Genomic DNA, 27,913 nt, shown 5'->3' with positions numbered 1-27,913 from the left:
CCTCCCCTTGCCTTTTTTTTTTTTTTAAAGGAATGGGTTCTTGGGGAAAATTTACAAGCCAAAAGTCATTAGAGAAGAAAAGGCACAGTCTCCATATTCCATGCAGTGGCATGCCAGGCACAGAGCAATGCGAATCTTTATTCTAGGGGAGGAGATTCCTTCCCTTGCCCTCTCTTCTTGTAGGTCAAGCACAAGAGTAAGCTTATCAGTGAAGAGATAAACATGCTTCTTGGTTGCCAGGCAGGCTGGAGGTGAATTTCAGCCTTTTTTATTATTACAGAAAATTTCAAACATACAAGGTGCTGTGGAGAATGTCCCCTGAAAACTCATCGAAGCCTGACCCTCATGGTAACAGTGTTAAGAGGGTGGAAATCCAATTATGGAATTTGGAAGGTGGAGCCTTTAAGAGGTGATTAGATTGTGAGGACTGTGCCCTAGTGAAGAGATTGATACATTCAAGGAGCAATGTACCTAGTTTTGATGGCTTTAAAAGGAGATCAAGTAAGGTTAGCTCTCTTGCTCAGCACATTTCTCACCATGTGACACCGTAGTTGCCAAGGGAGCCTGTAGAGAGTTCCTTCCCAGAAGAAGGCCCTCACCAGATACACCCCCTGGACTGTGGACTCCCCAGCCTCTAAAATGGTAAGAAATAAATTTCATTTCTTTATAAAGTACCCAGTTTCAGGCATTCTGTTGTAAGCAACAGAAAAGGCCTAATACACAAGGATACATCAAAAAGTTCATGGAAAGATTTATATTATCTTTTGATTCTTTTTCCATGAACTTTTTGAAGTACCCTCATATGTGGCTTTTTTGTGTCTGGCTACTCAGCATAATGTTTTCAAGGTCCATGCATGTTGTAGAATGTGTTGGTAATTCATTCCTTTCTATGGCTGAATAATATTTCACTGTATGGATACACCACCTTCTGTTTATACATTCATCCACTGATGGACATTTGGGTTGTTAAAATTTGTGTACAAGTTTTTGTGTGGACATGTTTTCATTTCTCTTGGTTATGTATGTAGTGGTATTTCTGGGTCAAATGGTAACTCTATGTTTAACTTTTGATAAACTGACAAACTTCCACAGTGACTGAACTATTCTGACCAGCAATATCTGAGAATTCCAACTTCTCCACATTCTCACCAATATTTGATATTTTCCTTTTTAAGAAATTATAACCATCATACTGGGTGTAAAGTGGTATCTCACTGTGGTTTTCATTTGCATTTCCCTGATGACTAATGATGTTGAGCATATTTTTATGTGTTTATTGGTCACTTGTATGCCTTTGGAGAAATGTCCATTCTGATCTTCTGCCTATTTTTCAATTGCAGTTTTTTATTGTTGAGTTGTAAGAGTTCTTTATATTTTTGATACTAGACCCTTATCAGACATAATTTGCAAATATTTTCTCCTATTCTGCGGGTTGTCTTTTCACTTACTTGCAAGTGTCCTTTGAAACACAACATTCTCCTATCTGATCTCTCCAATAACCAAGTCAGAACATTGTGCAACCTTAGATATGAGAAAACAGCCTTGGAGAGGGTGAGTGAGTTGTCTAAAATCATGCAGAAACCCAAAAGGTTGAGTAAGAATTTGAACCTAGAGGAGAGAATCCTGGAAAAAGGGAGATGAACATCCTGGGTCACAGTCACAGCCTTGCTCCTTGTACTTGTGTGAACTTGCATAAATGATGTCTCTCTTGGGGTCTCGATTTTATCATTGGTAGGTAAGGGAGTTGTAGTTGAGTAATTACAATGATAATAATTTACTGAGCATCTACCATATTCCAGATTCTGTGCCAGGCACTTTAAGTATAACACTTCTAATTCTTTCAATAACCTCACAAAGCAGGTATGATCTTCATTTCCCAGAAGAGGAAATGGAGACTCTGAAGCCAGTAACAGAGGACACTCAGCTTGTAAGTGTCAAGACTGGGCCAGAAACCCATGCTCTTTCCTCTCAGCCACTCTACTTCTCCAAGTCACTTCTCCTTGAGCCTGTTTCCTCTTCCTTAAAAGTTAATAAACATTCCTTTCTCATAGCATTGCTGTGAACCTGTGGGCAGGGCCATTAACTGATTCATTGAATCTTTATTGAGCAGCAACAAGATGCCAAACCCTGTTCCAGGTGAGCATTGATGGATTTTGGATGTGACCGGCGCCATCGTGCACACAATAAGCACAAAAGAGCCGCAGGCCTCGTCTTCCACTCCAGCACCGAGCCCCTCCCCCCTTCTCTTTACAGAATACTCCTGACTTAAACAGAAACCCCTTTTGCTTCTGCAAGGACACAGTTCTCCACCCCGATCCACATTAGCATAATGACCCTCCTTGATGGTATCAGCCAGCCCTTGGCGCACCATATAAGCTCTACCACCCCCACACCTGGTGCTGTCCACCATTTTCAGGGCAGCCCCAAGCTCCTGCCACTTTGAGCACAGCCTGGCAGATTCTTTTCCTTTAATAAAGCTTGAAAGGTACCCTCGGCTCACTTTCTTCCAAGGATAGAATAGAAAATAAGACAAACCCCTGTTCTCACAGAGCTTACACTCCAGTGGTGGGAAGGAAAACAGAACAAAGAAACAAAGAAACAAACCCACCCCCACCCCCACCCCCACAGAACCATCCAGGTAATATCACATAGTGATGAGTGCTATGAAGAAATACCGTGATGAGGGTGGAGTGAGAGCGGTCAGGGAAGCCCTTTGAAGAGGTAACATTTGTCTGAAACCTGAATGATCCGAAGGAGGCTATTGCAGGAAAATTTGGGGGTAGGCTGTCCAGAAGGAGGACAAAGCAAAGGCTTCGAGGGAGAAATCAGCTTGTAAGAGATTAAATGAGATAACGTAAGTGAAAGGCAAGTAAAAATTAAGGGATTAATTCAGTGCAACGAGTTTTTACTGTATGCCCACGAGGTGCCAGCAACTATATTGGACAGTGAGTTCTGAGACTATAAATACAATCCCGGTCCTCAAGACGCTCACCATCTAGGAGAAGACAACAGACAGCATATAGTTTCTCAGCTGATGAAATGGCGCATCTAACCAAGAGGTGAAAAATTAATTCTTATTCATGTTTTTGCCAATGGGCCCAGCAGGGGTAGAGACATAAAGCAGGGGATGACAGAGCACGGAATTGCCCAGATTAGGGCGCCAGGTTACTTTTTCCTTCGCAGCCACCAAGCCTCTATGGCGTCGACCCCTCCTCCGGGCGCCAGGGTGCGCTAAACCATCACTCAGTGCCGGCTGAACGGCGCCGCGCTCTCCACTACTTCCCTTTTTGCTGCGCCTCACTTCCGGTGGGTAGCGGAAGCGGGAGCCTGCAGCTGCGGGCGCCGGGGTCCCGGGCATGGCGGGGGCGGGGCCTAGGGAGGCGCGCAAGGAGCAGGCTGGGGCGTCCCTCGCGCCAGCCCTTTGAACCTGGATTCGACAGGTGAGGACTTCTCCTTTTTGGCGCAGCTCCAAGCCCCTCAGACCCTCCCCGGGAGGCTCCTCCCCGCATGACGCCGAGGCCCCCGCCCTCCCTCGGAATTCTCTTCCCATTCAGGCCCCTCCCCGAGCTCTTCTTTCCGGGGGCGCCCCCTTGGGCAAGTGTGCCCGCCCCTTCGCATCCTCTTTTCGTTCTGGAAGCCGTCACAAGGAATTGAGGGATATGTGCACCTTACCCCGTGGGAAAACTGAGACCCAGCAAGGGGAAGGGACTTGCTTAGTCCCACACAGTGAGTTAGTGGCCCGATTCACCCAGGCCTCCTTCTTTCGTTCCGTACCGTACCAGACGCCTACCATGTGCCAGCCCCAGTGCTAGGCTCTGAAAATACCGAGGTCACCAAAGTAGACGTGGTTACTTCCTGTTTGGGGAGCAAAGTTTAGCGGGCGAGTTAGACATTAAACACATAATCACGCAAATAAAAGTATAAATACAAATTGTGGCAATTCCTATGAAGACGACAAAAAATTATGGGGAGTCCTGTTTTAGATAAGGTGGTCAAGGAATACTTCCTGAAGGAGGTGACACTTAAGCTGCAACTTAAGTTATGGCAAGGGCCAGGGGAAATACATCCCAGGCAGAGGGAATAGCCCCTGTGGACGTCCGAGTTAGCACAGAACTTGGCATGAGGTGGGTCCAGTGTTCAAGAAGGGAGGCTTACCATGTGTCAAGCACTGTGATGAGCATAGAGAATATATAGTATCTGTGTATCGGTCCTTGGGAACTCACCATCTATAGTGAAAGTGTAGACATAAATAAAATACAAAGGCAAAGTTGCAAGCGTAGTAAGTACAATGAAGGATGGGTATGGTTAATATATTAGGATTTTGAGAAGACTTCCCTGAGGAAGTGATGGTTTTTTTTGTTTGTTTTGTTTTTTTTAAATAAAAAGATGACCGGTAAGGGGATCGTAACCCTTAACTTGGTGTTGTCAGCACCACGCTTTCCCAAGTGAGCTAACTGGCTGTCCCTATATAGGGATCGGAACCCTTGACTTGGTGTTATGAGCACCACACTCTCCCAAGTGAGCCATGGACTGGCCCTTAAGCTGATATCTGAAGTAATTAATTCAGCAAAGTGAGATGTACTTAACTTCTGTAAAGGGCCAGATAGTAAATATTTTAGACTCATGGGCTGTGTGTTCTTTGTCTCAACTACTCAACTCTGCCTTTGTAAAGTAAAAGCAGCCATAGCCTATAAGTATAGCTGTGTTCCAGAGAAATTTATTTACAAAAACAGGGAGGGGGGTTAGATTTTTCCTGAGGGCAGTAGTTTGCAGACTCTTGCTCTAGGTTAGATTAGTATATATTTTATATCCTTACCCAGTGCATATAATTCACATATATAATTGGAACAAAAGTTGTACAAAACAGTGCTTACCCTTACTGTATGTGATACAGTTTGGTATTTTCTATTTTATTGTATTTCATTTTTTAAAATGTAAGAATACCCATTAAATTGATTTCAAGGCCTCAATGAGTTGTGACTAGCAGTTTGAGAAATTTGATTTGCTAGTTATAGAGGTATTACATTTTTAACTTGACTAGATATTATACACTTATATAAGGCATTTGACATCCCTTTTAGAAGGAGACAGAATATAAATAAATAACTCATTATGTGTATGTTTTTATTTCTAAAATACAGACCGGATCCAGTCACTCCCCTGCTTTCCAATCTGGCTCCCCTCTACTTTTCAAGCCTTCTATCACTCACTCTGTGCTTTCCGTGCCTAACTACTTGGATTTATTGTTTCGCAAATGTGCCATGCCATGCTCTTTTCAAGTGTGTTTTTAAGGCTGCCCTTTTTCTGGAATGTTTCTCTTTTACTTTGCCTACAGAATTTTTTTATCCTTCAAGGCCCAATGCAAATGCTGCTCTATTCATTTAACATGTTTATGAGGTTTTACTGGTCCTTAGGCACTGTCCTAGGTGTTGGAGATACAGCAAGGAATTACACAAGGTCTCTGCTTTCTAGTATGGGGGACAGATACTAAGAAGGTAAACAGATAACTAATTTCAGAAAGTGATAAAGGCTGCGAGGAAAATAAAACAGGGTGAAATGGTAGATTCATGTGGATGGAAAAGGCACTATAGGTGAGATGGTCAAGGAAAACTTCTGAAGAGTTGCTGTTTTAGTTGAGACTTGAATGACAAAACAGAGGCAGCTCTTTCATCACTTAAAAAAATTTGTTCCACTTGCTTCTGGCCTCCATGGTTTCTGATGAGAAATCCACAGATATTTGAATTGTTGCATTATAGGTAATGCGTTGTTTTTTATTTGGTTGCTTTCAAGATTTTTATTTTGTCTTTCAGTTTTTCCCAGTTTGACTGTGATATTTCTGGGCATGGATTTCTTTGGGTTTATCATATTTGGGGTTCTCTGAACTTCTTGAAACTGTGGTTTGTGTCTTTAGCCAAATTTGGGAAATTTAAAGCCATTATTTTTTCAAAAATTTTTTTTAGCACTAACTCTTTCTTCTCTCCCTTTGGGAGTCTTATGAGAGGGTGTTAGACCTTTTGTTATTTTCTTTAGGTCCCTGAGTCTCTATTCAATTTTTTCAGTCTTTTTTTTTTTCTCTTTTGTTTAGATTGGATAATCTCCTCTGATCTGTCTTCTAGGCAATTGTCTCTGTCCTCTGTTGACTCTTTTTTTTCTGCTTTTGAGTCCATCCAGTGAGTTTTTTATTCTGATTATTGCTTTTCAGCTGTAAACTTTCTATCTGGTTCTCTTAAAAATACCTTCTATTTCTTTGCTGTGACTTTCTGTTTTTCCATTCATTTCAAGCGTGTGATTGTTTATTGGAGTTTATTATAATAGCTACTTTAAAATATTTGTCAGAGAATTCCAATTTCTGTGGCATCTCAACATTGGTGTCAGTTGATTATGTTTTCTCAATTGAGATTTTCCCTACTACTTCATTTGCTGAGTAATTTTGGATTGTTTCCTGGACATTTTGAATATTATGTTGAGGGACTATTGGTCTTGTTTAAATCCTGTAGGGAATGTTGCTATTTCTGTGTTTGTAGGCAATCTACCTAATTAGCTTCAGGTGCAATTTGCAATCCTACTATATAGGCTACGGTTCCAACATCAGATCAGTTTTCAAAGTCTTTGCAAGTGCTATTTGGATCTGTCCCATGTATGTGACACTCAGTGGCTAGTCTGAGACCTAGGTGGTGGTTTCTTTGTTAGTTTGGTTCTTAAAGCCTTTAGTATGATGATCTGGAACATATCCACATGTTTGCAGCTTGGAGGCAAGCTTGGGAGTTCATAAACAACCTCATGGTATCACTTTTCTGAGCTTTTCCCTCTCTGTGATCTCACCAGTACCTTTTGGATCCTTGGGGCTCTCCTTTTTGATCTCCCAGTGAAAAAGCTTGTGCTTTAGTTACTTGTCCCTGCCGGGCACTTACTCTGCAAACAGTAGGAGGACCAGAAGAGATAGTGGCAACATCATTGTCTGTTCAGTGGTACTTTCTGGTTAGCCTACGATTGTCCTCAAATACCTGTCCATGCATTCTGTTTAGGTTTTATAGCTGCATTCAGTGGGAGAGAGAAGGTGGAGTTGGCTTACTCTTGCTTACCTGGCAACAACTTCGTAGCTTAGTTTTTCATTAAATGCCATTGACTTCTATCGCCTGTGGCTTAACTTTGATTTGAATCAAGGTAGAATAAAACATTTGGAAACACTAACGTATATGTTGTATAATAGATGCCCCATAAATATTTTTAAAAATATTTTTATTATGATAAAAAATAGCATAAAATTTACTCTTTTAACCATTTTTAAGCATAGAGTTCAGTAGTATTAAGTGTATTCACATTATTGTGAAACCGATCTCCAGGACTTTTTTTGTCTTGCAAACAAAAATGTTTAACCCATTAAACAGCAGCTTTCCTTTTCTTCTTCCCCCAGTCCCTGATAACTGCCATTCTGCTTTCTATTTCTGTAAATTTGACTACTTTAGATAGTGGAATCTAAATACAGTGTTTGTCTTTTTGTGATTGGCTTATTTGACTTAATATAAGGTCTTCAAGGTTTATCCATGTTGTAACATATGTCAGAATTTCCTTCCTTTTTAAGGCTGAATAGTATTTCATATGTGTGTATACCCGATTTTATCCATTCATCCGTCAGTGGACATTTGGGTTGCTTCCATCTCTTGACTACTTTGAGTGAACTACTGCTATGAATGTATGTACAAATATCTCTTTGCGATCCTGCTTTCATTTATTTTGGGTTTATACCCAGAAGTGGAGTTGCTGGATTATATGGTAGTTCTAATTTTAATTTCTGAAGGAACCTCCATACTGTTTGCCATTGCACGTGCACTGTTTTGCAATCCCACCAACAGTGCACAAGGGCTCCATATTCTCTACATCCTCAACATTTGTTATTTTCTGTTTTTATTTATTTATTTATTTATATATATAAAGTCATCCTAATGGGTGAGAGGTTATATCTAACTGTAGTTTTGATTTTTGGATTTTCATTTCTTTGGTGATTAGTGATGTTGAGTATCTTTTCATATGCTTGTTGGCCATTTGTATATCTTCTTTGGAGAAATGTCTATTCAAGTACTTTGTCCCTTTTTTTTTTTTTGTCTTTTTCCGTGTCCGGCCATGGATCGCAACCCTCAGTGTTGCCCCCGTCCCGGACCAGGGACCGGCAACGGGATCGCAACCCTCGGTGTTGCTCCCGTGCCTCGCTCAGCCAGTGAGCGGGAACCGGTCTGTATGTGGGATCCGAACCCTCGGGCGGCCGCGCCGCCGCGCTTCCCAAGCGGCGCACTATCCAGTGCGCCACCGGGCCGGCCCACTTTGTCCCTTTTTTTTTTTTTGTCTTTTTCCGTGTCCGGCCATGGATCGCAACCCTCAGTGTTGCCCCCGTCCCGGACCAGGGACCGGCAACGGGATCGCAACCCTCGGTGTTGCTCCCGTGCCTCGCTCAGCCAGTGAGCGGGAACCGGTCTGTATGTGGGATCCGACCCCTCGGGCGGGAGCGCCGCCGCGCTTCCCAAGCGGCGCACTATCCAGTGCGCCACTGGGCCGGCCCACTTTGTCCCTTTTTAAATTGCTTTTTATGATTTTATGTTGTTGAGTTGTAGGAGTTATGGATATTAACACCTTATCAGATATATAATTTGCAAATATTTTCTCCCATTCTATAGGTTGTCTTTTAACTCTGTTGATAATGTCCTTTGATGTACAGAAGTTTTAAAGTTTGTTGTATTCCTATTTGTTTTTGTTGCCTGTGCTTTTGTTGTTCTATCCAAGCAATCATTGCCAAGTCCGATATCATGTTCTTGTATTCAGGTCTTTAATCCATTATGAGTTAAATTTTCTATACAGTGTGAGATAAAGATCCATTTTTTTTCCTTCATTTTTTTCCATGTGGATATCCAGCTTTCCCAGGAGCACTAGTTGAAGAGACCATTCTTTCCCTATTGAGTGGTCTTGGCACCCTTGTCAAAGATCATTTGACCGCATATGCGAGGGTTTATTTCTGGGCTCTCTATTATATTCCATTGGTGTATGTCTGTCTTTATGCCAGTACCAAACTTTTTTGTTTACAGTGGCCTTTTAATATGTTTTGAAATCAGGAAGTGTGAGTCCTCCAACTTTGTTCTTTTTCAAATTTGTTTTGGCTATTGGGTTCCCTCGAGATTCCATATGAATTTTAGGATGAATTTTTCTAATTTTGCAAAAAGTGTTATTGGGATTTTGATAGGAGTTGCACTGAATCTGTAGATTGCTTTGAGTCATAAGGACATCTTAACAGCCCAATAAATATTTTTTGTTTGAATGACTGCACATTGAATGTGATTCTTGTACTGTTTAAATTTAATGCAGTTGTAGGTGTATTCTGTTGAACATTCCCAGTAACTGAGCATACTTGGAAGGTATTCCTAGGTTCTTCCCTCAAACCTGTTTCTAGAATCAGAAATGTCAGGACCACTTCCTTACTACAATCTAGGAAGGAGAAATGCCAGTCACTATCATTTTAGGAGTTCCTCCTGGTTTCAGAATGTAAAAAGAGATATCTGTTTGACTTGTATATATTTATGTTTTGGTAAACTTTGTTTTATTTTCTTGACTTCTACTTTACTTTTTCATGCAGAAATGTGATAATGGATCATCATGTTTCCACCATCAAACCTCGAAGAATCCAAAACCAAAATGTCATTCACCGCTTGGAACGCCGGCGGATCAGTTCAGGCAAGGCAGGTACCCACTGGCACCAGGTCCGAGTTTTCCACCAGAATGTCTTCCCCAACTTCACAGTTGTCAATGTTGAAAAGCCTCCTTGTTTCTTGCGTAAATTTTCACCTGATGGACGCTACTTTATTGCTTTTTCTTCAGACCAGACATCTCTTGAAATCTATGAGTATCAGGGCTGCCAGGCAGCAGAGGACCTACTGCAGGGATATGAGGGGGAGATCCTGTCCAATGGCAATGACCAGCGGTCAGTCAACATCCGGGGCCGGCTCTTTGAACGCTTTTTTGTTCTGCTACACATTACCAATGTAGCGGCTAACGGCGAGCACCTGAACAGGGAATGTAGCCTCTTCACTGATGACTGCCGGTGTGTCATTGTCGGCTCAGCTGCATACCTCCCAGATGAGCCTCACCCTCCTTTTTATGAGGTATACCGGAACAGTGAATCAGTGACTCCCAACCCACGGTCCCCTCTAGAGGACTATTCCCTCCACATCATTGACCTTCACACTGGCCGTTTATGTGATACACGTACATTCAAGTGTGATAAAGTGGTCCTGTCACACAACCAAGGGCTGTACTTGTACAAAAACATCCTGGCCATCTTGTCAGTACAGCAGCAGACCATCCATGTCTTCCAGGTGACTCCTGAAGGCACTTTTATTGATGTGCGGACCATTGGCCGCTTCTGCTATGAGGATGACCTGCTCACTGTGTCAGCTATTTTCCCTGAGGTACAGCGGGACAGTCAGACAGGCATGGCCAATCCCTTTAGGGATCCTTTTATCAACTCCCTGAAACACCGGTTGCTGGTATACTTGTGGCGCCGGGCAGAACAGGATGGTAGTGCAATGGCCAAGAGGCGCTTCTTCCAGTATTTTGATCAACTGCGGCAGTTGCGCATGTGGAAAATGCAGCTCCTGGACGAAAATCATCTGTTCATCAAGTACACTAGTGAGGATGTGGTAACACTGCGGGTCACCGATCCATCACAGGTATGAGGTGAACTCTTCTTCCCTTTATCCCTCCAGTCTCCTTGGTGAAATGGGAAGGTTTCTTTGTTTGCCTATAGCCAACCTCTCAGAAACACACATTTTATGTAGCCTTGAATTTTTGCTATCCTAGGCCTCAAACTTAAAATCAACTCAATTTTTCTTTGTCCCTGTGTATTTATCTGGACAAATGGAAGCTAAATCTCAAGTCATTGACATGTAGATAGTCATATCCGTGATTATTATCCTAATTCTTTTGCAGAGCATTTTTAGTACCCTTGAGATGGAAGCACAAATGCTACAAGGTCAGGGTTTGGACTACCTGTGGATAATCCTGCCTTGATTTTGTAAGACTGTGCTTATTGGTCTGGCTGCTTTAGTTTTGACAATGAAAACAAGCATACCATACAAAAAAGAAAATCCTCTAAAAATCTAACTTTACTTTCCTGTGTAAATGATTAATGTAAATTTGCTTCTCCATAAAGTCCAATTTTAAGGTAACTAATAGGTGAGTTCATTTGACAGAGTTAAGTCTTGTGATTTCACCCTGAACTTGTCCACGTGCTGAAACATAGGTTGTAAAGCAGTGAAAAAGTCAAAAGGAAGCCAAGATTAATGATCCACCAAGAGAATCATCAGGACTGCAGATCCTAAGGGTTTTTCATTTTAGGTGAAAGATGCTGGTGGTGGGAGAGACATTTCTTAAAAGGAGTAGGCCGGTATAAAGAGCACAAAAACTGCTCAGACTCTTGGGTTGAAATGCCCTGCTGAAATTCAGGGTAATTTGGGCATTTGTCTTTGAGAGGCTCTTTACGTTGGCATTGACCAAGTAAAAGACCTACATTTTTTGTACCTTTGCCCGCGCTCCCCATTTTCCTGTTTCCATATTGTCTCCTTAGATAATAGTTTGGAAATTCAGAACAGCCTGCAAAACAGTAAACCATGAAGTCAGCTGAGTCTGGTATCTCTTACTGACCTGCAGCTGATTCTATCATTAAGAGGTATTGTAAGGGCATCGTCTCTTAAGACCTCACCAGCCACCTGTGGTAAAATATCTACTAGCATGTTTCTTTTGAATCATAGCCTGTGTATTCTTAAAAAAGGGGGAGTAATATGGTTAGAGATAATTTTTCTAGATTCTTTTTCTTCCCCATCCATGATGAAATCACCTATTGAGCCATCAAGGGTGTTCATCTGTACATCATGGGAGATTGGTGGTGAAGTCCTTGACTTTTCAACCCCCCTAACCTTTATTTCCCAGTCTGTCCTGGAGGGAAGGCTAGTAAATGTTTATGTAATTCTATATTCACATAATTATGAGAGATCCTCGTAAAGCCCTGATATGATCAAAAGTGTTATACAGAAAGGACACGAGTCAGTCTTTTATTTAGGTTTGAGTTATAATTACCTTTTTATTTTGGAGGGAACAAGTTATCTGTGATTGCTGCATTTGAGATTATCCTTTTTTCCTTTTCGAAAGGTTTTTTTCCTAGTAGCTATAATTAACTGTAGCTAGAAATATTACTAGGGCTCTATCCTTTGCTTACAGAGTTTGTAACTCTAAACTCAACCTTCCTACCCTGGGTGTCCTCCTCACTCCTCCCTCAATTTAATTTGATAGGTTCCAATAAGATTAATGACTAAAAAGTGCATCCAGACACAAAGCCTTGGTAATATTATGGGTATTATTCTCAAGTTACCTCCAGCCTCTTGAATTTACAGCCAAATTTAATTTCCAGGTGACCGCCAAAGCCATGTAATATAAGCTCTGGGAACAACTAATTACTGGTAAAAAAGGTGGGCCAAATGGTTCCAGAAATTGGTAATGGAGATTTAAACTCAATCATAGGAGGTGAAATACTAATCCTAGTGTTCTGAAAACTTCTAGAGTCCCTTTGGAAGCTCATAGATTAACTCACACTGCTGTGTTCACTGTGACAAGAACTGGAGGTTTCTAGAGCTTCCCTGTTAGGCAGAGCAGAACACTGGAGGTTTAAAGGAAGAGGGCTGGTCACCTCGGGGCCCATTCAGAAAAAGCAGTAACTCTGCCACCTATAGCATGTGAATACTTTTCAGGTTCCCCCTCTGATCTTAATTGCTACAAATCTCAAATGTGTTTTACAAATGCCTTTGGCTGAAAGAACACTTATGAAGAAAGAAATGGAAAATGCCTCTCTGATTTTTCATTTGTCCAGCAGCAGTACCCTCCTTGGATACAACTTGCCTGGGCAGTTTTAGAACACAGTGTACTTCAGGCATCTCTCTGCATGTTAGAAATATTAAGAGGGAAAAATAAATGCCTGTAAATTGAACTTTCAACTGTTCACATACAAGAGAAAATAATTTGCCAACAGGCAGCCCCAGGTTGCAAATCACTTTCTCAGCAGGAAAGAAAATTAAATCTGGCATTTAAAAAAAGTGTTTTTTATCTTGGGGTAGGTTGGGGAGCAAGAAGGAAATAAACACTTGGAAGGAAAAATATTGAATTTGCACAGTTTGAAATGAAAGATTGAAAACCTTTTTATACATATGTGCTGGGCAACTTGGTAATTCTAGAAGGACAGATAAAGTGGGAAATCTGGCAGCATTGAGGCTCTTGGTTGATAAAGCCCACTGATGCCTCCTCCTTTCCCAAAACCACTTGCAGCCATTCTGAAGTGGTTAAAGCTGAGGAGTTCACTTGTTTTACATGAGTGGCTTGAATTTTCAGCTAAGTGATAAATTTCCTAGACATGGCATTATACTCAGCTGTCCCTCTTCTTCTGTAGGCATCTTTCTTTGTAGTGTACAATATGGTGACAACAGAAGTGATTGCTGTGTTTGAGAATACGTCAGATGAACTTTTGGAGCTTTTTGAGAACTTCTGTGACTTGTTTCGTAATGCTACCCTGCACAGTGAAGTCCAGTTTCCCTGCTCAGCATCTAGCAACAATTTTGCAAGGCAGATCCAGCGCCGGTAAGCTGTTCCACAGGGCTTAACTGGCTAAATTTTTCTTTAGAAAAATTATTGGTGTTAGGCCAATAGCCATTTCCTCTAGGAAACCTTCTCTCATTCTCTCTGTCTACCCGGCCTTGGTTAGGTCTGCCTGTTGTAACCCCTTGTGTCATTCTGAACTTCTCCTTTCTCTCAGCTTCTGTGGAATTATTTGTACATTGTCTGTAATTCTTCCTAGACTGTATGTGAGTTGCAGAAAGTTGTGTCTTTATTTCCTATATCTTCAGTGGTGCACTGTCAAGCACTTAAATATTTATTGAATGAATGATTAAAGAAATCATTTTAGAACTTTTGGTTAAACGTGGTGTGTTGAACACATGTATTTATCTCTGCTCTGTCCCTAAACTCCACTAAAATAACAATAAAGGAATACGATAGAAACTTATTTATTTTTTTTAAATTTTACTTCTCAATGTACATTGTAGTTGATTTTCATGCCCCTTTACCCATTCCTCTCCACTCCCCGCCCCCCATCATATCTGTTCACTTGACTTAAATAGTTCAAAGAATTTTTGCAGTTATTCTGTCTTCTTCCTTCCCATACCCTTGATTTGTTTGTGTGTTTATTTATTTTTAGCTCCCATAAATAAGTGAGAACATGTGGTAATTCTCTTTTTGTGCCTGACTTGTTTTGCTTGATATAATTTTGTCTAAGTCCATCCATGTTGTTGCAAATGGTAGTATTTCATTTTTTTTTATATAGCAGAGTAGTATTCCATTGTGTAAATGTACCACAGTTTCCTTATCCAGTCATCAGATGATGGACATTTGGGCTGGCTCCAACTCTTGGCTATTGTAAATAGAGCTGCAAAGAGAATAGAGAGGAGACGGTTGGAGACAGAGTATATCAAAAAAGTTTTGGAAGCTGAAAAGCCAATGAATGAGTGATAACTGACTTAACATACTTCAGAAAGCAAAAACTTAAGGCTGCAGAGCTTAGTCATCAGGAAAGAAGCCTTCCTTACACTAGAGAACTCTGGAAAGGGTCAGGAAGTTGGAGGCCCAGGGTACCTCTGAAGTTACCTGTGAGGTAGACTGAAATGAGGATTGGCAAAGTTCTTAAAAGGAGCAGTCAGACCCTCTCGATCCCTTCCTTAGGCCTACACAGCCAAATGACTATTTCTTCTCCACTTCTGCAAAAGGCTGGAAGGAAGTTTATTCTCTGGACAAATTGAACCACACAGGCTCTGGTCTCAGGTTTATCAGATGTAGCTGAGAACAGGGATGAGACATGTTATGCTAAAAGGAAGAAATAAGTGAAAGGTGACATACCAAAGGGAAAGACTCCTATCCGCCTTCCCAGATATGGCATCCAGACTTATACTCCCTAGGCAGTAGATTAGAGATTTTTCCCCAGGGAAACTGACCAACCCAGAGAAGAGACTTCTAGGTGTTGAGTTGGAGTCCTTTCAAAAAACACCTAGGTTACCCTAAATTGATACCTACCAGTCAGCAAGGTCCTCCTGTGAACCAGAGCTTCTAATAACTATCTTACTATCTTATTATGAAATGAATGGTTCCTTTGGGCCAGTAACCCAAACTAAATCCTACTCTAGTCAGACAATGCCTCATCAGATTTCACATACCTAGATTGTTCCCCTAACCTTAGCCAGTTATGGAAAATATTTGCTGTAGGTCTCAAGACAGATCATATCATAGTAGTGAATGAATCAGAATAAGCATTACTGCCACTGGGAACAACAGGCAAAGCAGATACCTTAATTTAATGGCATTGTATTTATATAAAAGGACAGTTCTCTATTGGAAGTAGATGGGTATCGATTTTCAGACAACTGATTTGCGTTTTCTTTTTTCTCTGGTTTATACAAATCACCTTTATCAGCATCTCTATTCAGTACAGAAGGATTTTTGGAAGCAGAATATGGGTCAGATTTTGCTTTTTCATTTTGGAATGAGTGTTTTCTTTTACAATTAACTTTAAAATTAAGCAGATCACTAACAAACAACAAAAGGTGGGCATACACAGTCAAAACATCAAAGAAGTTACAAGAAGGTGACTTGAAAGCAGGGATTTTTGTCTGTTATATTCACTGCAATATGCAGAACACCTGCCTAGTGTATGTCACTTGTGAGGAGCTCATTAGGTATTTGTAGAATGAGTGAAGTCATCCAGGAATTAGAGGAAACTGTGTTTTCTGAAAATATTTCAGAATGTATCTGGAATTAAGCAAAATTGTAGGAAGCCCCATGAAGAGAAAATACAAGTTGAAGAGAAAGGTTGTACATTCCAGCTCAGTAATCTTCAAAGTGTTGCTTCATACCACCAACAAATTTTGAAAAACTGTAGATACCCTCACATATTTTTAATTTGGTCTCTAAGGTTTTTTTTACTATAAATACTAAATTTAAGTAGCTGTAAGGGATGCTATTTGCAGTTTACATTAAACATCAACATTTAAAAATAAAATTATTACAAAACTTTTAAATTTATCCAAAAGAATCTAAATGCCATAGTAATTTGGTATTCCAATATTTGATATAAAAATTACAGAGCAAGTTATTCCCATAATATTGGAAGTTTTGCACTGTTTCTTCTTATCCTCAAATTCATATATCTATTCCATCTCCTTCACTGAATGGTATCTTAATATACTTTGTTAACCACTGTATCATACTTTGCTGCATTGAAAATATTACATATGAGGATGCTTCAAAAAGTTCATGGAAACATTTGTATTATCTTTCAATTCTATTTTTCCATAATTTTTTGAAGTACTCTCATATATAGAAATCAAAACTATTTTTTCTTTTGTGTGACCACATGGCTCCAAATGCTAAATTTTATAGTAATCTTTTCCCAGTAATCTTTGGTAAAAATAAGTGAAAACTGGTCCCTCAAGGGTCAGAATAAATGTTAAAGAAAAAAATGGACACCAAGGATCATGAGTCATTTAAGGAAAGCCTGTATCTTAAAAGATAGAGACCAAAAGCAAACAAAAAGAATAAGGAATAAAGAATGAGGAAATAATATTACATTCACTGAAACAAAGGTATAAAAACAGGAACATTCCTAGAACAATGAGAAACTCTTGGAAATTTAAAATTTTTTATTTATGGTTAAGGAACTCTCCAAGAAAGTAGAGTAAAAAGATAAGAGAAAGAAAATGGAAGAGAAACAAGTTAAAAAAAAAAAAAAAAGGGAATTAGAGATCCAACATCTGGATGATTCCAGAAGGAGCAATAGAGAAAATGGAGTTTTCTCTATTGGGGAAGGAATAATATGAGGGTAGTTTTCCAATACTGAAGGACATAAAGGTGCAGATTGGCAGGACCATCCAGTGGTGTGCTGGAGCTGGCACATACTGGTTCATGAGAGCTGATTGTTAAACTTTCAGGAATTTTTGCTATTTCCTAATTATTTTACTATTATTTATGCTTTTGAGGTTATTTGTATATATTTTATCCATAAGGTAAAAATCTTTGTGTATGATGTTGTGCTACTGCTCATTACTTGACAATTCCCATGTTCAGTGATGTCACAATGAAATTGAAATTGGTCACAGCAGAAAGATTTACACCACAGAAATTGACAAGCACTACAAATCATGGCTTTTTTTCCCCCCAGAGAAAAATTAAACCTTTACCAGCATACCACTGGATCCATCAAGTACCCAGTACTGTCAATGAAAAGAACCCACACTGAGGCATATCATTACAAAATTTTGGAATATTGGAGATGAAGAAGAAATCGTAAAAGCTTTCAGAAAGAACATACATTTCGGGGCCGGCCCGGTGGCGCACTGGATAGTGCGCCGCTTGGGAAATGCGGCGGCGCTCCTGCCCGAGGGTTCGGATCCCACATACAGACCGGTTCCCGCTCACTGGCTGAGCGAGGCACGGGAGCAACACCGAGGGTTGCGATCCGTTGCCGGACACGGAAAAAAGACAAAAAGGCAAAAAAAAAAAAAAAAAAAGAAAGAACATACATTTCACATGTAAATAAGTCCTCAGAATGGCATCAGACATCAATAATAACACTAAAAGCTTGAAGCCATTAAAATTATTCCCTGAGAATTCTAGGAAAAAGGTGATTTCCAATCTAGAATTTTATATCCAAATAATAGGGTTGAACAAAGACATTTTAGATCTGTAAGGTCTCAAAAAATTACCTTCAATGTATCTTTTCTAAGGAAGGCTTTGAAAGATGTACTTCCCCAATAATTCACAAAAGAATGGTATGCGGGAAATAGAGAGTCTGATGCTGGACAGAGGCAAAGAGAATTCTGAGAATGATGGTAAGGGAAGTTGCAGGATGACAGTCCACCAGTCAGACCAGATGGAACAGCAGGGTGGAGGATTATAAGATGGGTGTATCCAAGGAAAAAATAAAATTGTTAGAATATCTGGTGGGTTTAAGTATATTAAGAAGAGATTGTCAGTTTGATTCTAGTAGGGTTGTTAGCATAGACTCACTGAGAAGGTGATACTTGAACAAATCTTTTGAAGGAGATCAGGGAGCAAGCCATGTGGTTATCAGGAGGAACTGTATACCAGGCAAAGGGAATAGCAAATCTAACGGTCCTGAGGTGGGTCTGATGCATTTGAGGGACACCAGGGTGGCCAGATTGAAGTGAGCAAGGGCAAAGTAGTTAGAGATAGGGTCAGAAACCAGATCTGGGGAGCCAGATACATAGGGACATTCTACAGCTCTGGCTTTAACTGTAGATGAGATAGGTTGTGTAGTGCTTGAGTGGAGGAATGACATAGTCTCACTTACGTTTTAACACGATCACTTTGGCTGCTATGTTTAGAATGCAGGGGGGTAGGGTGGAAGCGGGGACATCAGTTATGAGACTGTTGCAAAGATCTAGTAAATAAAATGATTGCATTTTGTTTCCTGCCACCAGTATTTAAGTTCTTTTTGTTCACTGATACATCCTAAGCACCTGGAAGAGTGCTTGGCACATACGAGGTCCGTAATTATTTGCTGGTTAACAGCCTTGGCTTGGATCAGGGTTGTAGCATTGGGGCTAGTAAGTAATTGTATTCTCAATGTATTTTGAAGGTAAAGTCCAATAGATCAGTGGAGGATGGGATATGGGCTATGAAAAGGCAAAGTCAAAAATAATTCTAATGTTTTTGGCTTAATCAACTTGGAGAGAGTTGCCATCAAACTGTGATGGTGAAGCCTATGGGTAGAGCAGGTTTGGGAAGAAGATGAGAAGTAAGTGGAGGGGTCTAGTCATTTCTTAGAGAGAAAGGAGTGTTACTGTGTCAGAACCGTTTGGCAGATCAAGTACAACGGGGACTGATAATTAACTACTGGAGTTAGCAACATAGAGATCTTGGTGACCTTGACAAGAGTAGTTTCAGAGAGATGAGGGTGAAAGCCTGGTTGGGATGGGCTTAAGAAAGAATGTGAGGTAAAAAGTTGGACAGTATGAAAAAATGTTTTGAGGAGTTCTGTTGTAAAGGGGAGCTGAAAAGTGATGCATTAGCTGGAGGGTTAAGTCATGTTAAGTTTTTATTTTTGTTGTTTTTTAAATGGGAGGGAAAAAGGGCATGTTTGTATGCAGATGGGACTGATCCTATAGCGAAGGGGGAAACTGATGGTTTAGGAAATTGCTTAAATATTGAGAGGGGATAGGATCTAGTGCACAAGCGAAGAGACTGGCCTTAGATGGGAGCATGTACAGTTATATAGATATGATGGGAGCTAAAATGTTCCCTTCTGCTTGCTTCTTTTTGTCAGTAACAAAGTAAGCAATGCCAGTAACTGAGTGAGCATGAAGGAGGGGGATGAAATAGTCATGAAAGAGAGTAGGAGACTGGCTGGGCTATGGAAATATAGCACGAGTGCCTTGCAACATTAAGGCCCATGTGAAGTTCATGGTCATAAGTTTAAAGTGAGCATTAGTGTATGTTTTTCTCCAGCAATGGAGAAAACTTAGTGGATAGAGGTATAGAATAGGTAGAGTTGAGTTTAACTAGAGTTGTATGTAGTTTTTCCAAGCAAGTACCACAAAGCAAGATAGTTCAGGGTTGTTGAGAATGAGTGCAGTGGAGCGATTTTAATGATTGACTGTGGAATGTAAGCTGGTTAAGGAAGGAAGGGAGGACGTGGTAAGGGTGTAGGATGGCAAAAAGTTGGTGTATTCAGTGGACTGTAGGTCCCATGGGGGTTGAAGGATTTTTGAAGATTACAGAGGGGTTGCAGTCGTTGGAAATGGTGAGGTTGAGGGTGTGACCAGGGGAATGAATGCCTGAGGTAGAAAGGAGGTCAAATAATTAGGAGCACGTGGTGTTAGAAGGATCATCTCTGAGAATTTTGAAATCACCAAGAATGAACAGAGGTGTAGTTAGACAGAATGACATTGAGCCTGGAGCTAAAGTGGTGAAGACATTAGAGAGAGTGACTACTTCATCTTTTAGTTAGTGGGGAGCATGGAGAGTTGACGTTGTGGGTGCTGCTGAGAAAGAGCAACTGCTTCAACCTATAGATTGTCATAGATGCTTTGTTTGTGAGCATCACAAAGCTGTGAGCCAGCACCCGTTATTTTACCTTTTGAAGCCAGTGAGCTAGGCAGGGTTAGGGTGTGCATTATGAGATTGTACTAGATCTTTGCTGAAAATGGAGCCCAGGATCTTCGATTCCAGCTCAGATGAAAGGGAAGAAGTAAGTTCTGTTTGGCCCAAGGTTTAATTTTATGATTTATACTTAGGCTATGAAAATTACTGTCAAGAGGGGTAATGGAAAAGCAGTGTTGATAGCTAGGCTTCCTTCTGGGGGAAGTGAAAGTGTTCATGTCCATCTAGCACCACAGGTTAGTAGTGAAAGCAAAACTCAAATCCCATCTGTCTTTGTCCATTCTGTGCTGCTGTAACAGAATACCACAGACATGGTAATTTATAATGAACAGAATTTACTGGCTCACAATTGTGGAGGCTGGGAAGTCCAATATCAGGGTGCCAGCATCTGGTGAGGGCTTTCTTGCTGGGTCATCCCATGGCAGAAGGCAGAAAGACCAAGGGAGGGCAACAGGGGGCCTAACTTGCCCTTTTGTAAGGGTACTGATCCCACCTATGCGGGTGGAGCCTTCATGGCCTTGTCACCTCTTAAACATCCTACCTCTTAATACTGTTACAAAGGCAATTAAATTTATTTTTTCTTTTCTTGGCAGCTGGCTGGTTAGGGGATCTCAACCCTTGATCTTGGTGTTATCAGTGGCAATTAAATTTTGTCATGAGTTTTGGAGGGAACACATACTAAAATCACAGTTTCACCTAATCAGTCTTTCTGGTTTCATTAAAGTTAGGAACATTTAAGCTTTTATTCCATTAATTTCAGAGATGAGATGTTATATCATAGTTTTGCCCCAAATTAAAAAAAGTTTTTATTTATTTCCCTTTGCTTGTCAAACCATGTGATATGCTTTGATATAGAAATTTAAAAAAGTACGTACTGATAGACAATTGACGTTTTTTCTAAGAAACTATAGGAAAGCGAAAAAAGAAAAAAAAAATCCAAAATGTCATTACACAGACACAGCTATTAACATTTTGATGTATTTCTGCCAGTCTTTTTCTTTTAGGCATAAGTTTTTGTTTTCTTTGTGTTTTTAACCTTATTATATAGATAGTACTGTAGTCTACTTCATTTACTCACCATTATGATATACATTTCCCCTGTTACCATATAACCTTTATAACCTTTGAATAGATTACCATTAGGGTTTTAATTTTTCCTTTAGTTTTTCATTGTCATAAACAATGCTGTATTTAATGTGCACAGAGATTTTTCTGCATGTAGGAGTGCTTCCTTAGTGTAAATTTCCAGAAGAATGGAAATACTTGGTCAAAGAGTATTAAATTTAGTATTCATTACAGAAATGAGAAATAATTGCGCCATTATTATTATTTTCAAAGATAAGTCAGATATGTGGCTCTGTGTTACTGTTTTTCTAGATAGCAGTGTTTCTGCAGGAGTATAGGTAGCTATTTCCCAAACTTTATTTAAACAAAGAATGAGTAATTTGTCAAAAGGTTTGGCAGATGTTGGCTTATAACTGATCCCAGGAAGAGTTAGAGAGAGGCTGCTTTTGTGCAGGATTCTCTTTGTAACTCCTTCCTAATTTAATCTAAGGCTATTATATGGGGCAAATAAGTTCTGATTTTTTCCCCCTAGTTGAGCTGTTATCAAAAAAGTAGAAATAGTTGTCATAGACTAATTATATTCATTTTAAACTTGTTTGTAGAGTCTTGTTTCACTTTTCTAAAGTAATTTAATGTTCCCGCTTTCTAATTCTGTTTTCTGCTTTTTAAGGGTATTTGTAGCTAACCAGACTTATGATGTGCAACAGAGGTTCTCTTTTCATTTAGTATCTAGGGTTTACTTTTTATTTACAGAATGAGTTGTTTTTAGACATACATTTATCTATTTAAAATCCAAGGGAGCTCTGTGTGCCCACCAACAAAGCCTTCCTCACTGGTGCTTTATTTTAGGTTCAAAGACACTATTATAAATGCCAAGTATGGAGGACACACAGAAGCAGTACGCCGGCTGCTGGGTCAGCTCCCCATCAGTGCCCAGTCTTACAGTGGTAGCCCCTACCTGGATTTGTCTCTCTTCAGCTATGATGACAAGTGGGTGTCAGTCATGGAGCGGCCCAAGACTTGTGGTGACCATCCTATCAGGTACAGTGCCACTGCTACAGCTACGAACTACTCAAGGGTTGAAAACGTCCTGCTGTCTGTTTCTCTTCTCGTTTTCTTTCTTCTTCACATTATTAATTTGTGACTGTCTCCACTTGAACTAATGGGTTGGACTGAAAGGGCAGGCTGTTTCTGTAATGTGGTGAGTGCTTCATTTAGATAATAGTCTCATAAATTAACTGCTCCTACTCTTTGCTTCTCATCAGAACATTGAATTCAGATAAGTGTTGTCTCCTTTTAAAGTTATCTAGGGAAGGAAACCATACTTTTCCATTTAATAATCTAATACCTTTCCATAATGGTTTTTATAGTTGAGAGCTTATTATTACAGTTATTCTTATCCCCCATGTTATCTAGTAGAAAAGATAGCAGAGACAATTTGGGAAACAGGCAGGTTTAGGAGAAACTCATGCTTCCTCACTTGGAGGAATTTTGGAATGTAGACTACTGTGTAATTGCTGGAACCTTGACTCTAACCTCTTACAAGCAATCCCTCCCTCACAGAAGTTCAGTTAACAGACCCACCTGTCTCTTCACATCTAGAGCCTGTGCTGTTCTGTGTGCTGTTATAGGTATTAAGGAGAAGAACTGGCACCTCTGTCACTACTGGGGTTACCTCAAAGGGAATGTGTTCCTAGAGCCCTGAGGTCTTTTTCACATAGAAACAGTGGTAGTTAGATCTTTATAGTAGATGTCTTTCATCATCCAGCTTCATCGTATATTAAATGGGCCTGTGTAACATATTCTGTACGATTAATAACCATTCATAATAATTCCTTTGGGAAATTGCAGTCAAGTTCCAAAAACCAATTAAACAAATTTTCTTATCATGGAAAGTTTTAAATATACAAAAAGTAGAAGAGTATAAGGAACCTCCGTGTACTCATCACCCACCTCAACAATTATCATCTACGGGCCAGTCTTGTTTCATCTATATCCTCTTCCACCTCTACTTCCTCCCCTCCCCACTGCTCCCTGGGATATTTTGAAGTAAATCCCAGTTATCCTAGCATTTTACCCATAAATATTTCAGTATGAATTTCTTTTTTTTTTTAATTGGTTATGAATATTCATGGGGTACAAGCTGATTTTCACCACTATACCCAAGAAGTACGAATTTCTAAAAGATGAGTACTTCAAAAAAATACCTCAATACAATTATCTCATCTTAGGAAAATTAACGAAAATTTATTAATACCACCTAATTTCACATTTCTCTATTGTCTTGGAAATATTCTTTTTACAGTTTGAACCAGGATCTAAACAAGGTTCATGCATCACATTTGGTCACTGTTCCCTTCAGTCTTTTCTATTCTATTGGTTCTACTTCCCTGTTTTATTGTCCTTGCCGTGAAATTGTTGAAGAAGCCAGGTGTTGGTCTTTGGCATTCCCCACATTCTAGATTTTGCTCATTGCATCCCTGGGGTAGTATTTACTGTATTTCTCATTCCCCCATTTTCTGTAAACTGGTAGTTAGATTTAGAAGTTTGTACAATGCAGTTTAAATTAGAAGTGCTGGGGCTGGCCCATGGCTCACTCGGGAGAGTGCGGTGCTGATAACACCAAGGCCCCGGGTTTGGATCCCACATAGGGATGGCCGGTTCGCTCACTGGTTGAGCGTGGTGCTGACAACACCAAGTCAAGGGTTGAGATCCCCTTACCGGTCATCTTTTAAAAAAAAAAAAAAAAAAGATAAATTAGAAGTGCTTTGTGTGTTGGGGACTATGTGGGTAAGGGTAATGTGCCTTTTACACATAAAAGCATATAATGGGCCTCATTTGATACAGTCAAGTAGCACGAGATACGTTTCTCTCCTTTCTGACTTCCCTGCCGTTCTAATTTGAAAAGATGAACCTAAAACAAATGTGGAAATGCCATTGTCCCTGACTTAAGCAGTTTTTCTTATAATTCTTACTTATATTTTTAATTTAAAATGAAAAATGTAAGGATATTAAAGGCATTTGAAGAGGTAATGCCATTACTCTAATACCTTTATTGAATATTCCAATCTAGTCTTTGTCAATATGCATGTTTACATTTATGCAGTTGTAATCATGGTAAGCATCATATTTTGTAGTCTGCTTTTATTTTACAAACATTTTCCATCTTGTTTCATAGTCCTCACAATCACAGCCCTAATAATGGCATATTATTCCATCAAGTAGATGTACCATAATTTATTTATTTATTTATTTATTTATTTTTATTTTTATTTTTTTTTCCTTTTTTTGTCTTTTTTCGTGTCCGGCAATGGACCGCAACCCTCAGTGTCGCGCCCGTACCGGACCGGGACCGGCAACGGGATCGCAACCCTCGGTGCTGCGTCCGCCCCTCGCTCAGCCAGTGAGTGGGAACCGGTCTGTATGTGGGATCCGAACCCTCGGCGGGAGCGCCGCCGCGCTCGCAAGCGGCGCACTGTAGCAGTGCGCCACCGGGCCGGCCCCCATATTTATTTAATCATTCTCTTATTACTGAGCTTTTATTCTCTTTCTGTGATTCTACATTAGAGTGGTAGCCATCTTTATTCATGTCACAATTTACTTCATTTAAATTAAATTCTGTGGATATAAATTCTTAGAAGCGGGATTATTGAGTCCAAAGGTGTGAATATCTGTATGTCGGCTTACATATTTGCTTTCCAAGAGGGCTTATCAATTATAGAGTTCTTTAATTCAGGCCTCTTAATTTTCTAGAACTTCCTGATTCAGCGCCCACCCTGCTAATCATCTCTAGTTCCCAAAACCAGAGGCCATTTATTTTGCATATGGGAAAAGATATTTAAGTACTGGGATGGATGGAAGCATCTTTAGTCTATTGTATAAGATGAAAAATTCAAAACTACTTAGTATTTTGTTTCTGTATATGAAAAAGAAGAACTTTTTAAAAGAATTTATTTTTAAAAATGAAGGACTCAAAGATGGGCCTAGATCTACACTGTGCTATATAGCAGCCACTAGCCACATGTGACTATTGAGCACTTAAAATGTGGCTAATTGATAAGTTGAGATGTGCTCAAGTGTCAAGTACACACCAGATTTCAAAGTTGTAGTACAAAAAAATGTGAAATATTTCACTAATATTTTTTATATTGATTATAGGTTGCAATGATAATATTTTGAATATATTGGATTAGATATATTATTAAAATTAATTTCACTTTATTAAAAAAATTTATTTTTTTCCCTATATAGGGATCAGAACCCATGGCCTTGGTGTTGTCAGCACCACACTCTCCCAAGTGAGCCACAGGCTGGCCCATTTCTTTTAAAAAATTTTTTAAAAAATGTGGCTATCTGAAAAATTTAAATTATACATGTGGCTTCCATTTGTGGCTTGCATGTTAGTCTGGCACTGAACTAGACAGAGGAAGGGGCTTCTGGAAGCAGGGAGGTTGTAACTAAGGGTCATCTTGAGAAAGAGAAATGACCAATGACTCAGGACAGCATAGTAGAATTCATAATCACTCTGCCCCCAAAATGTTCTGATTGGACCAAGATGATTTTAAAGTTCTGACAAGCTGAGTCTTATGTAACAGATTTCACCAATAAGATAAAATATATAGTTGCTACATTCCCCTGCTGTCTAGATTTCAGTTTGTTGGTGAATATCAATACTGTCCTCTCTCTCTCTCCTTGTTCTGTTTAGGTTCTATGCCCGGGACTCTGGCCTGCTCAAGTTTGAGATCCAGGCAGGCTTACTGGGCCGCCCCATCAACCACACAGTACGACGCCTTGTTGCCTTCACCTTTCACCCTTTTGAGCCTTTTGCTATTTCCGTGCAGAGGACTAATGCTGAGTATGTTGTCAACTTCCATATGCGACACTGCTGCACATAGGTGCCGCACCAAAGCTAGATTATCCAGTCTTCCAAGACTTTGCCCCCTTCTTTTCTCAGTGGACTCTAAAGCAGAAGCTCCTGACTACCAGCTTTGTTGGTTCCAGGCTGATATACCTCACAAGGGAGAGAGCCAGAGAAAGGATCAAGGGTGGCTCAACCTAATGGAATTGTTTATTGTATACAGTACTAATACTGTAGGACTGATGGATTTAAAGTCCTCTTGCCTTTTCCATGTGGGAAATGCCCAGCATTAAGTCCACTTAATTTTTGTTTTCCTTTGCATTTTATTGCTGTGAAGATGAAAGCATTACACCTTTACCCCTTTATGTCACTGCTTTGGCATTATGGTATGCAGCCCAAACCAGGTTAATCTTATTTACTCCTGAGAACTATGTACTTCCTTTCAACTTAGCCAACAAGCAAGGCTATCTTTATAAGAAAAAAAAAAATAAAGCCTTGATATTTTCTTACTTAAATATATCTTGTTTGATGACTGCCTTGTATTCCTATTGAACCAAATGCTTTTCAAGTACTTGGGTTCCAGGAAGGACTGAGACAGAGACCAGAGGCCGTGGATGCGGCAGCTGCTCCTGGGAGAACTAAGTGGTGAGTGCCAAGCATGGGAGGCAGTAATCTGCCGGGATGATTTCCTTCCCTAGGGTTTTCTCCTGGTAATTGTTGCAGCTGGAGGAACTGGGTGTAATTGCACATTCTCATGTGGAAACATGCTCCTGTCTGTACCATCTGTGTCATGCAGGTGGAAGAGTGAGCAGCTCTCGTTTGCTGTAGCAGAAACAAACACTGTGTAGCACGTACTGTCATTTGGGTAGTGGGAGCTGGCAAGCTCCAGGTGACCCTAAAGAGATGAGACTGGCTGTTCCTGGATGGCCGAGCTGTCACAACCATCCTGCAAACACCTGCCAGCCTTAGACCACATCCTTCTGTCACATTCTCAACTAGTTCCTTCCAGAGGGCTTGTCAGACTGTTTATGTTTCATCTGCATAACATAACCACCCTTAATGCAGTAAGCTTGTTTAGTAACATTGGTCTTCGGAGGTAGCTTTGAAATGTTAGGTTCCAGAGCAGGCTGTGAAAGGAGCCATGGGTGCAAACAGCTGGATCCTATGTTCCCTCTACCATCCAGACTGACTTCCTTTGGGAACATAAGAAATGTAATATGAGATGCTGAGACTCACCAAAAATAGTTCAGCTGATTTCATCATCTTTTCAATTTTGAACAGCTAAATTCTTTCCCATTCAGCATTCAGCACAGGATTTGAGCACCTACTGTGAGTCAGACACAGTGCCAAGATGCTCAAGATGAGGAAAGTAATAGACAAAGAGATCGTTGTAATATAACATGGTAAAAGCTCTAATAGTGTTTCTCTGGGGACAGTGGAGGGAGATGGAGAGGCAGGAAAGGAAAAGTATATGGGGAAGGAACACTGGAATTGGATAAATGGGAGTGTGTTGTGTGACCCAGGGTAGAGGACATTTCAATGAGAGGCACAGCGTGTACCAAGGCACAGAAGCCTGAAAAGGGCCATGGAGGTTCCAAAATGGCAGATGGTCTGATATGACTACAGCATAGGCTGGGGCAGGAGAGGCAGGGGAGATGTGACTGAACAGATAGGCTGAGGGGATATCATGAGGAGAGGTCTTATGCATGCTGCTAGGGTTTTATGGAGTGGATGGCA

At 40.3% G+C, this 27,913-nt stretch overlaps 2 protein-coding genes across 2 annotated transcripts in view; one reads left to right on the top strand and one right to left on the bottom strand.

Annotated features, from left to right (window-relative positions):
- Positions 1-3,346: 3,346 nt before the first annotated feature.
- On the top strand, positions 3,347-26,691 carry DET1 (de-etiolated homolog 1 (Arabidopsis)). The gene is made up of 5 exons (XM_008566761.1): positions 3,347-3,440; positions 9,620-10,712; positions 13,478-13,665; positions 22,168-22,359; positions 26,024-26,691. The coding sequence occupies exons 2-5, from the start codon at positions 9,630-9,632 to the stop codon at positions 26,211-26,213; spliced, it is 1,653 nt and encodes a 550-aa protein (XP_008564983.1). The 5' UTR covers positions 3,347-3,440; positions 9,620-9,629; the 3' UTR covers positions 26,214-26,691.
- Positions 14,900-27,913, bottom strand: part of MRPS11 (mitochondrial ribosomal protein S11) — a 56,846-nt gene continuing 43,832 nt past the window's right edge. The window contains exon 9 of the transcript XR_550100.1: positions 14,900-14,916. The gene's annotated coding sequence lies outside the window, so the exon portion shown is untranslated. The remainder of the gene's footprint in view (positions 14,917-27,913) is intronic.

This window comes from Galeopterus variegatus, unplaced genomic scaffold (genome assembly GCF_000696425.1).
Source record: "Galeopterus variegatus unplaced genomic scaffold, G_variegatus-3.0.2 Scaffold268, whole genome shotgun sequence".
NCBI lineage: Eukaryota > Metazoa > Chordata > Mammalia > Dermoptera > Cynocephalidae > Galeopterus > Galeopterus variegatus.
This window is presented reverse-complemented; position numbering and strand designations above follow the sequence as displayed.

What these genes read in the sequence shown, in the direction of transcription:
- DET1 (XM_008566761.1), top strand. Translation starts at nt 9,630, where the DNA reads ATGGATCATCATGTTTCCACCATCAAACCTCGAAGAATCCAAAACCAA. An exon ending in GCAAGGCAGATCCAGCGCCG is followed by an intron (nt 13,666 to 22,167) that starts GTAAGCTGTTCC and finishes GCTTTATTTTAG; the next exon opens with GTTCAAAGACACTATTATAA. An exon ending in TGTGGTGACCATCCTATCAG is followed by an intron (nt 22,360 to 26,023) that starts GTACAGTGCCAC and finishes TGTTCTGTTTAG; the next exon opens with GTTCTATGCCCGGGACTCTG.